The 14,050-nt window shown below is 42.9% G+C and overlaps 1 protein-coding gene across 1 annotated transcript in view; it reads left to right on the top strand.

Moving 5' to 3' along the window:
- Positions 1 to 630: 630 nt before the first annotated feature.
- ASB4 (ankyrin repeat and SOCS box containing 4) overlaps positions 631 to 14,050 on the top strand; it is a 201,918-nt gene continuing 188,498 nt past the window's right edge. The window contains exon 1 of the mRNA XM_078663729.1: positions 631 to 816. Within this exon, the coding sequence (XP_078519855.1) occupies positions 633 to 816 (184 nt within the window). The 5' untranslated portion in view covers positions 631 to 632. The remainder of the gene's footprint in view (positions 817 to 14,050) is intronic.

Genomic DNA, 14,050 nt, shown 5'->3' with positions numbered 1-14,050 from the left:
TTTGAAATAAAAAAAACGCGCCTGTTTTATGATTTACCTAATAATTGCTCTTTTCTCAGTATTTCTGGCTCTTACTATAAGTAGCTGAATAAATAACGTGTCTCAGTAAAGAAATTATTTTTACTATCACTCCTCCACTGCCGAAACCTTCATCTACTCTGTTGCGCCCCCTTGTCCTTGACTAAATATTGATCTATAGAAATGTTTGGTGAATGTTGGCTGAAGATTTCTCGAGTTACGCAGCAACGCAGAGATTAATTCCACATTCAACCTACGTGTGCACTTAGCTGTATAGTTTGCAGCAACCAAGATGCATGCAAATACGCGCACTTAACAATATTTCTCTGTCGCTAAGTCATCATTCTTCACAGCGCTAGCTTTCTAACGTGAGAGCAAGCATGTCTTGTTTACCTACAGTTTAAGAACTGCAAATCCACTTCCAGATCGGCATGTCACAGTTTGAACCCTACGTGTATAAATAGAACAAGAGGGCATGACTGGGTTATATACGGTTACCCTGGCCGGAGCGCCGGCCTCGCTCTTGGCGTTGTTGCAGCCTCGGTGCAACTGATATTCACCTAAGACATACTTGCATGTTGCAGGAGACGCAGGCGGTCAAGCCCCGGCCCAACATGGACGACACCGCGGGCAGCACGCGCGCAGCTGCGGATAAGATTCTGAAGAAACAGTTTTTGCATGCCCTGCAGGGCAACGACTTCGCCTGCCTGGAAGGGCTTCTCAGCCAGCGGGCCGTAGACGTCGACACTGTGTTTGAGGTGGAGGATGAGAAGCTGGTCTTGGCATCCTACAAAAGAGGTAAACAAGTGTGTCCACGCTGGAAATAAACTATACTCCTTTTCCAGAGGCAGGGAAGATTCCGCTTCGTCGCTGCTTGAGAATAAACAGCGCGCGCGAAACGGACTCGCGGGCTCTGGTAGGTAAGCCACGCGCCTCAGCAAATGTGTGCAGTTAGTTCCGCAGAGGCTGCGTGTTTAGAGAGCATTCGTTTTCATTTAGAAAATATTGTATCGCTGAAAAGGTATGCTCAAATGACATTTTAATAGCTGAAACGTTTTGTAAAAGAACTGGGTCAAAATATTGCACGGGCTAATGTGCACGCTCTAAATATGGAACACGGTGCAATGCGGAGCCGCACCGCTATCACTTTTTAAGGGGGCAAAAATGTTGATAGGGCGCTCGTGTGATGTGATGACTGAAGGTTTCACAGATATCTCTAGGGACAGATGCGTGGCTTCCAAGTCGTCTTAGTTTGTGTGGCAGCTCCCGTCAGTCCTATTTCTTCAGCCAAGAGCACTTCCCTTTCTGGGGGGGGGTTTCAACAGTCACACTCCTATGCAAATGAAAACCACAGAAAAATCTAAAGTGCTGCGTGGCTAAAAAGACTGGATTGGAATGCATCGGCGTATCACCCCTTCCACTGGAAATCACCTGGGGTTTAGATTAATGTGAGGTGCAAGGGCATCTGGTAGATTCTGGTATGGTAGTTTTTGGATGCTGTGCTCATGTACGCTTGTTCCATTTGACTCAAGATGTGTAACCTGGGGCCTTATTTATGAAAGCCTTGCGCCACCGATGCGTCACTTTTTCCCATGTTAAAAGTGACGCACCGGCGGCGCAAGGCCTTCATAAATAAGGCCCCTGGTTTGGGGTTTCCCGTATTGCGATCAAAAGGGGCCATGGGGTGGAAGGTTCCAGTAGGTCCACGTGACTCCGTCTAGAGTAGCACCATCGGCAAAAAATGATGGACTGGAATGTGACCTAAGTAATTACCAGTGATTAAGAATAATTCCAGCATTCCATCTGTCATTTTCTTGTTTTTCCAAGTGTGATGCCATAAGCGTCAGGTATGCACAGAGGTTGGTCATTCTCTCACTGTGGGAGTGGACTCCAGCTGGTCCTCAATTGAAGAGGCCTAAATAAACTAAAACTTATCTGAGCGTCCTTCTCCTATCACGGTGTGGGCCTGGCACACTCAGATGCACAGCTGGCGAAACCGGGCTTCATGTTCCCAGAGCAGAGTTCTCAGCCCACAATTTACAGATCTAATCCCTGGTTCGGTAACATTGGACCAACCTGAATTCACTTGGATTTTCTCGAAATGACGCCATGTTTTGGAGTCACTAACAGCCTGATTCATCAAGTCGAAATCGGCTCGCAAAGGGCCAGATTCTGAGAATCTGGCCCTTCGCGAGCGCTATTTTTGCATTTGGGATTCATCATCCCAAATGCAAAAATCGGTAATAGCGATTTTGCTATTTTGCGAGGAATTATATTTAAGGAATCTCTATTTGAGATTCCTTAAATGCAATTCATCATCCATTTAAAAATTGCGAATTCGCAATTTCGGCCCGCTATTTACCGCGAGGTCAAACCTCGTGGTAAATAGCGAAAACATAGAAAAATGCTTTTAAAAGCATTTTTCTAAGTTGCATGTTGCACACACACATGTCCTTTGGACATGTGTGTGCGCAACACCTGTTTCAATTTGCATTTAAGGGGTGCTACAGGGTGTCCTTTGGACACCCCTGGCACCCTTTAAATCGCTATCTTATTTGCGATTAGCTAATTGCTAATCGCAAATAAGGAATACTCCCCATTCATTCCTATGGGCCTTTTGGCCTATAGAAATGAATGGGGAGGTATTCCTTATTTGCGATTAGCAATTTGCTAATCGCAAATAAGGAATGTGTAGGAATCGCATTTCTTCATGCAATTTCTACATGAATCCCGTTTTGCAAGTCCTTAATAGCGATTCCTTATGAATCGCTATTAGGGGCTCGCAAAACGGGAGAATGATGAATCAGGCTGTTAGTTAGTGATTAGCGGCCACATACATCAATGTTGCCGTTTGCGAATCCTTAATTGTGAAAATTAAGGAATCGCAATTAAGGATTCGCAAACGGCAATGCATGAATAATTCGCTTTTTTTTTAGCGATTCGGTAATTTTCCTTAATTGCGATTCTCTAATTGAGAATCACAATTAAGGAATTTCTACAGATTCATTCCTATGGGCCTAGAGGACCATAGGAATGAATTGGAGGGCATTCTCAATTTGCAATTCATCATTGTGAATTCGCAAATTGAGAATGCAATTTCAAGGGTGCAGGGGTGTCCAAAAGACACCCTGTTGCACCCCTGAAATTTGCTTTTGGATACATCTTACACACACACATGCCCCAAGGGCACGTGTGTGTGTAACATGTAACAAAGAAAAATGCATTTAAAAGCATTTTTCTAGATTTTCGCAAATTACCATGAAGGTCTACTTCATGGTAATTTGCATTTCTAATTTCCAAATTCGCAATTTATAAAAGTATGATGAATTGCATTTAAGGAATCTCAAATTGAGATTCCTTAAATGCATTCGCAATTTAAGAAATCGCAATTGTGCAATTTCTTAAATTGCGAATTTCTGAAAAAGATTGGTGCATCCCAAATCAGGAAATTGCATTCGCAACCGGCCGAAAAATGCGATTCGCACCGTTTGCGAATGCAATTTACCTTGATGCATGTGGGCGTTAGTGATTTGCAGATGTTGAAACAAAAAAAACACGTTCATCAATTACGCAAACACATTTTCCTTAATTGTGATCCTTCTTGCTCTGTTTTTAATTTTTAATTTTTCCAAATTATTTTTTATTATTATTTTTGATTGATCAAACAACAGAACAGCTTCTCAGTGATTTATTAACAAAGATATTTATCTCCAGCTTTTTACTTATATTATTTCGCACATCAGGTGTCTTTGGAAAGCCTCAGATTTTAGTACTTAATCGCTTAATATTTCAATAACTTTCCACTCCACCTTGGCAGATTACAACCTCTGTATGATGTGTACTGCAATTCTCTCAGATGAGTTTGTGTGAACTGTGTGTGGTTCCCTGGTGGGCATGTTATGTCCCTGCATTCTTTTCCCATATATTGTAACACTGGTTGCCATACTGATAGAAAGCGATCTTGTCCTTGACAAGGTGCCAAGAGTTTCTCGGTGGCCATTGTCCCCCACATTTTGTGGTACCAAGCATTTAATGTAGGGGTTTCCACATTTGAGCTATTACAGTCTTAGTTGAAACCAGCATCTGGAAGATTCATTCCCATTTGTTCTTACTCATCTGTTTCCAGTTATACATTCTTAGTCACATAGGATGGCAAAAACTATGATATACTTAATTGCTGCCAGACCCTCCTTCCAAAATATCAATATCTTTGCACATTGCCACCTAGGGGGCTAAATTATGTAAAGGGTCCACTGTCCCTGGTTGTGCTGCGGCACATCTTTAACTAGGTGAGCCAGGCGCAAACAGGGGCAGTGCACCCTATCACAGATAATGTGTGGCCCATAGGGCAATGCTTTACTGAAAGGTGGTGTGGCTGTTTCTTTCACAGTGCAGGCAGCTTGCTGCCTGCTTTAGAAATGGGGAGTGTCTGGGGTGTCCATGGGGACTCCTTTCCACTCAGGGGTATTGTTACGCTCTAGGTAGCCTTGTATAATTTGCTTTACGTTGGGTCTATTTACCACATCATTTAGCAGCAATCTGCCAAGCATTTATCTCCTGTCCATGAGGCCTGTCTCAATTCCTTTCATTCTAACTGTAACTGGGCATGATTTGAAATGGCTATTGTATGTGTAGTCACAGTTTCTCGTTGCCATTCTAACGTGGTAGACAGTAAAAGCACGTAAATCTAGCGTACGTTAGATGAGCGTGAGAGTAGTAGGTGTAGTCACTGCCCTTTCGATGCTTAAGATGCAGAATATCCACTAGGTATATATCACAAAGCGAGTCTAAACATTCATTTGGCATACATCCTGACATCCACTGACTTTATCCTGACCTATCCAATTTTCAACATATTCCCACATTAAACTCAACTCCCAACACAACATCCCACTCCATAAACCCATGCTGCTTCAGAAGCACTTGCTGCATGAATATACCTTGGCCCAGGTTAAGAGCAAATGCTGAAGCCAAGGTAAATATCTCACTACCTGCTCTATAACATACCTTCCATGCTTACCAACAAGGGTTCTGAAACTACCACTCCAATATTGTCTCTCTGCATACTTTTGTTTCAGCTGTAGAAGGTATTCCATTCATAATGGCATGGTCTTAACCTTCCGAAGTGTCTTTCTTTAAAAAAAGAGCCCTGTAGAAAGATCTGTGACTTGTTTTCTACCCGTGATTGCTCAGTCGCGGAGTTAATCCCCTTACAATAAAGGTAATAACTTGCTGATTCATTTTTCATTGTATAGCAAGGCCAGTTTGCTTTGTGTTGAGTCGACTGAGTTTTACGTTGCAATGTTTTTGACTCGGCCAAATTTCCCATCCTGCTTGTTGCCCCCCATCTAAAGAAAATCCCCAACAACTAACACGTTCTAACCAACCCCATGATATGTCGGAACCTGACGACCACAGGACATCCTGTGGTCTAGTTACCTTTCATCTGTTGCCCGCGGCCCAACACTTACTGAAAAGGGCCCTACAGGGCCTAGCACATGCAAGTGTAATCCCAATTAGTGTTGATGTGGATGTTCCTAGTACCTGTGGGACAAGTAGTGCCATTTCTTCCTTTGTTAAGGTGACATGGTAGTGCTTTTCTTCCAAATGTAGGTAGATATTTCAATGAAAGTCCATCTGTATCTTTCTTTTTGACACCCAAGTTCTTCCACTAGCTGCTTATCGAATTTAATCATAGCCAAGACAGAGGGTGCCTAGTTCTACAGCACCAACTGTGTATGCCACTGAAAGGTAACACAACTCATCTGCCTTGCTTCCCTAATCATGAGTTCCTTTTTGCGGATATGAAGAGAGTTTGGCCACTATCAGCCTTATTCATCAACGGGCCGTTTTGCGAGCCCCTAATAGCGATTCATAGCGAATCGCTATTAAGGACTCGCAAAACGGTATTCATGTAGGAATTGCTAAATAAATAGTGATTCCTACACATTCCTTATTTGCGAGTAGCAAATTGCTAATCGCAAATAAGGAATACTCCCCATTCATTCCTATGGGCCAAAAGGCCCATAGGAATGAATGGGGAGTATTCCTTATTTGCGATTAGCAATTTGCTACTCGCAAATAAGATAGCGATTTAAAGGGTGCCAGGGGTGTCCAAAGGACACCCTGTAGCACCCCTTAAATGGAAATTGAAACTGGTGTTGCGCACACACATGTCCAAAGGACATGTGTGTGTGCAACATGCAACTTAGAAAAATGCTTTTAAAAGCATTTTTCTAAGTTTTTGCTATTTACCGAGAGGTCTGACCTCTCGGTAAATAGCGGCCCGAAATTGCGAATTAACAATTTAAAAATGGTTGATGAATTGCATTTAAGGAATCTCAAATAGAGATTCCTTAAATGTAATTCCTCGCAATTTAACGAATTAGCAATGACCGAATTTTGCATTTGGGATGATGAATCCCAAATGCAAAAATTGCGCTCGCAATGGGCCAGATTCTCAGAATCTGGCCCTTTGCGAGCGCAATTCGGCTTGATGAATCAGGCTGTATGTTTTTCAGCTTAGAATGTTAATTTGGTTTGAGTGGGACTACTCTATGGGCTCCTTCCTGTTGAACCTCCTTCCCTTCCTTCAGATCGAGGATGCTTCCAAACTGCTGTTTCCATTTTGCAGTACAATTTCACCCTCTGTGGCTTCTGATACATTATGGGTCATTGCATTGTCTCTCCCCGGCTGATTTTGTAGGTCCTGACACACACATCTACCTGGACCCGGCTAATTCTATAGGTCCTATACCCCTATCTCAATAGCCATTTCCTTAAATTTGGCAACTTTTCCCATTTCACCATTAATAGGACAGTAGAAATTCCATCCAGTTTTGTGACCTGTTGGTCCACTTGCTCATTATCTTACCAGACCGTCCTGACAGTTTATTTCAGACTATTATGTACTGTGTCACTTGCTGCTTCTTAGTTTGTCTTGGTCCTAACCTTAGAACAATATAACCTAACAATTTTCTGACCTTTAATTTTCTTGTTGTTCATTCAGCTTAACCTGTGAGCAGTTTAAGCTGCTAAGTGTTCTTTGTTGCAACCATTGCCAAGGTTCATTGTGCCATTGTGCCATTGTGCTGGGTTTTCATGTCTACATAGTCTGTTATTGCCTCTTTGCTTATTCTGTTGCTTCCATCCGGCAGGTGCACTAGCACCTGCCGGGTGGAATTATCTTTGGTCTTGAGGAGACTACCTCTGTAGACATCCCCTTGTAATATGTATTTTAGAGTGTCTGCTTGTCATGTGCAATGGGCTTTCTCACCAGGATGACAGCCCTCTGCATGTGGGGGCAGCTCTCCTTCAGCTGCACTCTCCTACATACTAATCCTGCTTACCAGTAGGGCACAGCTCATCACGTCCAAAGCCGTCATTTAAGTTTATATCTAGCCTCCAGGCAGGTACCCTTGATTATATTAATGTTCAGGGTCAGGCAGGAGATTTCTCTCTATGTTCCTTTCAGATAACAGAGACTACATGTTAGAAATTGTGTTACTGGTTGAGGGGGTGAAATCCTGCTCCAGCAGAAACCACAAACCTTGTCAGGTTGAGGCACAAGCAATCCCTAAATGAACCTGTGTTCAGCCCTTGGGTAACGTGGCACAGAGCAGTCAGGCTTAACTCAGAGATAATATGTAAAGTATTTGTGCCACACTCTAAACAGTAATAAATAAAAAAAGGCCAAAACAACAAAAATCCAATCAGTAGAATCAGAGATATGTAATTTTAGAGATCTAAGTAAAAATAGCTCAAAAAGCACAAGGAGCCAACTGTGGACATCTGGTTGAGTCGAACCGGGACTTACGGCCACATGCATCATCCCGGCCGTTTGCGAATTCCAAATTGCGAAAAATAGCGAATCGCAATTTGGAATTCGCAAAACGGGATGCATGATTTTTTTCTAATAATATTAGCGATTCGGTAAAATTCGCATTTTTTACCGATTCGCTAATATTATGCGAATTCTAATTTGCTAATTCGCATTTCCCATTGATTCCTATGGGCCAAAAGGCCCATAGGAATCAATGGGAATTGCGAATTTGCAAATTAGGATTCGCATAATGTTGATGCATTCCATGGGTGCAGGGGGGGGCCTTTGGACCCCCCCCGCCCCCCTGAAATTTATTTTTAAGTGGATGTTTCACACACACACATGTCCTAAGGACATGTGTGTCTGTAACATGCAAGTTAAAAAAATTCATTTTTTTGTTTTTTTAAAAATTTTCGCAAATTAACACGAGGGTCAACCTCGTGTTAATTTGCACTTCCAATTTCCATTTTCGCAATTTTTAAAAAAATTATGCATTCCATTTAAGGAATCGCACAAATGCGATTCCTTAAATGCATTCGCATTTTTTAGAAATGCTAAAAAATGCGAATTGTGCAAACAAGTTTGATGCATCCCACACATGGTTTTTGCATTCGCAAACGGACGATTTTACCGATTCGCACCGTTTGCGAATGCAAAAACCAATGATGCATGTGCCCGAAAGTCACAAGTTCAAGTCCACTGCGATGGAGTGCGGGCCAGCTACTGGGACCCATTTAGCCCTGTTGAACAAGAGTACCTAAATCCTGGTTGCATAGCATTGCGAGGTCAGCATCGAGGATGTGTTGTGCAATGGAGGCGATACATCGGTTCTGAGGGCCTGTGAGGCTGTGATGCAAGGTCCTGCATTGTCATTGAGGATCCCGTCAACGAGGGCTTGAAATGCGTATTCCGGCATTGAGGATTTATCACGCAGCTGATGCAATGTGTCAGTTCCAAGGAGTTGCAAGTCTGTGTTGAGGAACCCTGCAACAAAGATCCCATCTAAGAGCACTCGCAGTATAAAGTTCGTTACCGAGGATGCATCACACATCTCAGGTGCTGTGTGGCTGCGATGCCACACAGCAGGAGTTATGTCGCATGGCAGAGAATATGTGCTGGGTCTGCTGGATCCACAGATGGACTGGCAGAACACCCTCAGGCCATCTTCCAAGGACTGGGGTGGCACCACATGGCAGAGTAGGACTCACTGTTGCAGAGTCCATGTGCTGGTTACAAGATACTAGCCCTTGGAGTCACTCTGGTAGTAGTGGGTACTGTTTGCAGGTCCAGTCCTTCTCACCCAGGCAAGAGGGAGGCAGGCAGCAGGTCAGGGAGGCATGCAGCAGTCCTTCAGGGCAGCAGTCCAGCAGATTGGCAGTGCTTTCAGCAGCACAGCAGTCTTTATCTATGGCAGAGTCTTGCACAGGTCCAGAAGTGTACTGAAGAGTTGCTGTCTGAGGTTCATATATATATATATTAAAGCTTCTAGAAGTTTGCCTTTGAGTTTCACAGGTTTCCTGCCTCCCCTGCACTGGTTCCAGACTGTGACCCAGAGACAGGCTACAGGCATGGAATAGTTAAGGCAAGAAAATGCCAACTTTTCAAAATTGCAATTTACATGCCCTACTTTTTAAATACATTGCACCCTGCCCTGAGGGTTGATTAGGGCCTAACATAGGGGTGGCTGTAGGAAGCTGGCTCTTTATATGATATCTCAAATTGAGATATATTGTGTAAAGAGTCCAGGGGTTCCCTTGTGAGTGCACAGGGGCTTTCTATGCAATCCCAAAGTTATCTGTTAGAGGGTGATGTGGTCAAGCCGCCTTAACCTTAACACAGAGGAGTGCAAGACATCTTAAAATACACACAACCCTCAATAAATGAGGCACACAACTCAAAAAGGAGATCCACACCAATTTATAAAAATAACAAATATATATATATGGTTAGGCATCAGATGAAAACCTTTCAGGTACCTACGTTTTTAAATAGGAATATTTCTAAGTTCAAAAAGTTGACAGAGTGCATTTTCTAAGTTCTGCAATGTTAAACTATAGGAGGTAAATCAGATGTGATTTATCGGTTCTTGTCTGCGAATAACAGAAACCTTCTCCAGGACTTAAGGTGAGTGGTAGGCAAGGTCCAAGACAGCACCAGCAGAACACAGCCAGTGCCACTAGGGTAGCTGGGTGCAGAGGTGGAAAACAGCATCGGGGGTCGAATGTTATTCAATGGAGAACAGCCCTGGTAGAAAGAGGCCGCAGGAGGGGACTGTGTGACAAGTCTGGTGAAACGAATGAGTGGCCTTAGTTCTTGTGATGTTGGGGGACGTAGGGATACCTTTGCTAGTCTCTGCGGGACAGGGCATCTGGGTGCAGAGGGTCTTAGGGCAGTCGGGTTTCTCTGTCCGGTAACTCTTGCAGTTGAGGGGGTTTGCAAACAGAGGCTTCAGGCGACGTCGGGGAGTTCAGGAGAAGTCACTCCAAAGTGAACTTGGTGTTTGGAGGGATTGGGGACCACGCTGACACCATAGGCCGACTTCGACAATGGCTGGGGGGCTTTGATGCAGTGGTGCTTGGTGGCGTGAAGTTTGGCAGACCGGAGTCCTCTTGGTCGTTCTTTTGCTATCTGCAGTATACGGGGGACAGTTCCATTTTCCCTCTGGAAGTCTTGGTTTCTAGGCAAAGGCTGTTAGGTCTCTCAGGAGTTGGGGATTCAGCAGCTGCAGGATAAGTCAACTTTAGGGGCAATAGGCAAAGTCAGCAGGCAAGCCCGCAGGGTTGGCGCCAAGTCTGCACACACAGTCTGTATTGGCAGGCCTCAAACATGTTTTAATGACTGTTAAGTGGGTGGTACAATTAGTGCTGCAGTACAACTAGTAACATTTAATTTACAGGCCCTGGGCACATGTAGTACCACTTTACTAGGGACTTTTAGTTAAATTAAATATGGCTATTGGGGATGAGCCAATGCTACCATAATTTAAGGAGTGTACACACACTTTATCACTGTTTAGCAGTGTAAGAGTGCACAGAGTCCTATGGCAACCAAAAAAGAGATACACAAATATAAAGGAGTAAGGCTAAAACTTTGGGATAAGTTCTGTCAGGTCTAACACTGCAGGTTTTAGAAGTTGGGACATGCACAGCATCCAACAACCCTCTGACGCAAAGGTGGCCGGCCTGTATTATGATCAAGCATTGGGCCACAATCGTCCTTACTCACCGCTGCTCATTGGGTTCTGCCTTCTCTTCAGGTTTGCTTATACTTCCTGCCTTCTCTACTGTTCTTCCATTATGCAGTTAGTCTTTCGCTGTTGGGCACCTGCAATTCGGTTACTTAATGGGCTCCAATGATCGATGAATCTGGAGTACTAAATTAAAGCATCCTTCATCTTGGTGGCTGAAAAAAAGTAAATGATTTGGGGTGGGTAATTGCCCACCTCAAGGAATAGAGACTAACTATTTTTGTACGTTTTATCTTGCAGGTAGAAAAAAGTTCTTAATGCCCCTTTTGTGAAGGTCTGTTTACAAAAATGAGTACCAATACCTGAAGGATTTGAATGATATTAAGACCTCTTTTATTACAGTGTCTTTCTTAGCATATATAATTAAATAAGAAAAGCACTCAGGATTACTAAATAAATTGGAAACTGTACTGCCTACGATGTGACGTATAGGTCTTTCTTGCCCTGTCTTGAAGTTTTGCATCCATAAGATTTATGCATTTATTTTTTAATGTGAGGTATGTCTTTTTATAAATTTGAAATGAATATAAATGACTAAATCCTTTTTATATATTGTTATATATCAAAGAGCTCGAAACCACAAATACATGTATTCCACAGCCATCTGTTAAAAAAGGTAAATCAATCTGCAAGCAAAAAAAAATCATTGTTCTGTGATCAAACAAATAATACAGGCAATGTATTCTCCCACTGAGATTAGAGAAAAACTGAACATTGGCAGCCAACCCTATTTTCAGAGGTACGAATACAAGGCCTGGTTGCATTGAAAAGTACATACTCCATTCTTTTGACATTCTTTATTCATTACGTTGTTTGAATGAGCTATACAAAATAAACAACATAAGAGCGTATGTTACCAACCATACAGGATTTCGGAAGCTGATACAACTGCACTGCTGCAAAAAGGGCATAATAGATTGGTACTCCACTATTCTGGTTGTACATGGGATCAATCAGTAGAGTCCTGCATTGATTTCAGAAAAGTGTATCAATGTTTAGCTCATTGCCTATGCTTCCAAAGACTGAATTAAACAAATCGCAAATTCCTATTTTGCACGTCTGTTAATCCGATGGGATACTGCCAGAGTAATCCAAGGCGAGGAATCATCATAGAATCGAATTTGTCACCAAAAACGAGTTGTTGCACTTTGCAGGCTTCCCTCGGTGTTACACCGTGTGTACCAACTACCGTTCAGAGGCTGATGGATAGCACATTAAGAAATCGTTGACTATTGGTCTGTGTCCCTAGACTATATGGTCCCAGTCATCTGCTGAAAGCAAGTGAGTTTAAAGGAAATTCTTAAAGGTGTATCATATTTTGGGGAGCAGCCTCATCAAACCTCAGATACGAAGTGTGGAACCCCTGAATTGGAGCCCTGTTCCATCAGCAAAGAAGAAGTTAGCACTTTCCTGGGCTTCTTTGGAGCAGTGAATGTTTTATACCCAACTTCACATTTAATTCTGCCCTGTTTCATTTGCGAAAAAAAATATGAGTGCTCCAATTTACGTAAAATGGATGAAATTAAAGGTATGAGGCCACTCGCTCACTATCCCTACTGTCAGAACGATGAACCCCGTGACCTTACTGAACACATTCAGTTATTAGCTGGGAAAAGAGTGTATATTCAGAATTACATTTAGATTATTCTATATAATACATAGTGCTACAGTAGACTCATGTGACTGCTCTAGACCTATGTAATTGTTATGGAAATGTACATTTGCATGTAATGTATTTATTTGAACTTTTTCTGTAGACTTTTTAACGCTCCAATTTTTCTTTTGCCTTCTGTGCAGTCCTGCCTGTGGTGAAGCTTTATAGGATACAAGCAATCCTCTTCTTTAGCAGTCAATATCTGTGAGGTTTGGCATGTATGCATTAGCTTTAAAACCTCTTTCCCATGAGATATGCTATGCCATTATAGAGGAATAATGACTAGTCTTCAAGCAGATGCGAGAGTCTTTGAAGTATTCCCTCCTAGGTGAACATTTCGTGCTCTTCGATGACAATACCACTTTGGCCTGGTTTGCGAAGTGCAGAGATACACACCAGCACATTGTGAGATGGCTTGTCACATCGCAGCCTTATTTACACCATGCACCACTCCAATCAACTGCAGAGGAAAGCAGCCTTTTCCCCTCTTATCCTGTGTCCTACCTGAGAGGACGTCTTGTCTTAAGAGGGTGTTGGAATGTATCCTGCAGGGTACCAGAACCCAACGAGCCAGAATTGCCAGCGCAGCAGTGCTAAGGTTTGTTGCCCAAGGTCACAGTTTTAGTCGACCAGCCCAACCCACAAATGTACAAAGCTTTGGGCCATACTGCAGAGATGGTACAACATATACATTACAGCAACTGGTTATTACTAAAGTCTGTGTGGGTTTGTAGATTGACCCAGGCTACAGTACAGAAACCGTAATGCCCCACATACGGCTTGATTGCTATTACCACGAATTGTAAGAATTTATGATGGATGTTAATGTCACCTTATCCTTAGCAGACTCAGACGACTGACCCTCAGAACCTTGTGATCCTATTGCCCCTATGAAAGCACCAGGTCCCTGGCAAGGAAACAAGTAGGTATAAACTGACGAAAAGGGAAGGGCTGAGATTCACTCAAGAGTTTAGTTTAAAAGGTGAGACCCTGACCTTCCCATCACAGGTTCCCTTTTGAGGAGTTGCACAACAAATATTGGACTCATTTTATACCTAACCAAAATAGAGGTTTCCTAATATATTAGGAAGGCCATTGGATTTGTAAGACAGCTTCTATCCTTTCACTTTGGGGTTAGATATGCTGGTAGGCAGATGCATTCTGACGACCTTCTTCTCCAGGATGTGTGGATTTTGCAGAGAAAGAGAGAGGCAACGTTTGTGGATGGGAGAGGCAAAGGCTGTGGATGAAAGAGGCAAGGTCTGTGGATGAGAGAAGGAAAGTCTATGGATGAGAGAGGCAAAGTCTG

This window comes from Lissotriton helveticus, chromosome 10 (genome assembly GCF_964261635.1).
Source record: "Lissotriton helveticus chromosome 10, aLisHel1.1, whole genome shotgun sequence".
In the NCBI taxonomy this organism is placed as follows: Eukaryota; Metazoa; Chordata; class Amphibia; order Caudata; family Salamandridae; genus Lissotriton; species Lissotriton helveticus.
This window is presented reverse-complemented; position numbering and strand designations above follow the sequence as displayed.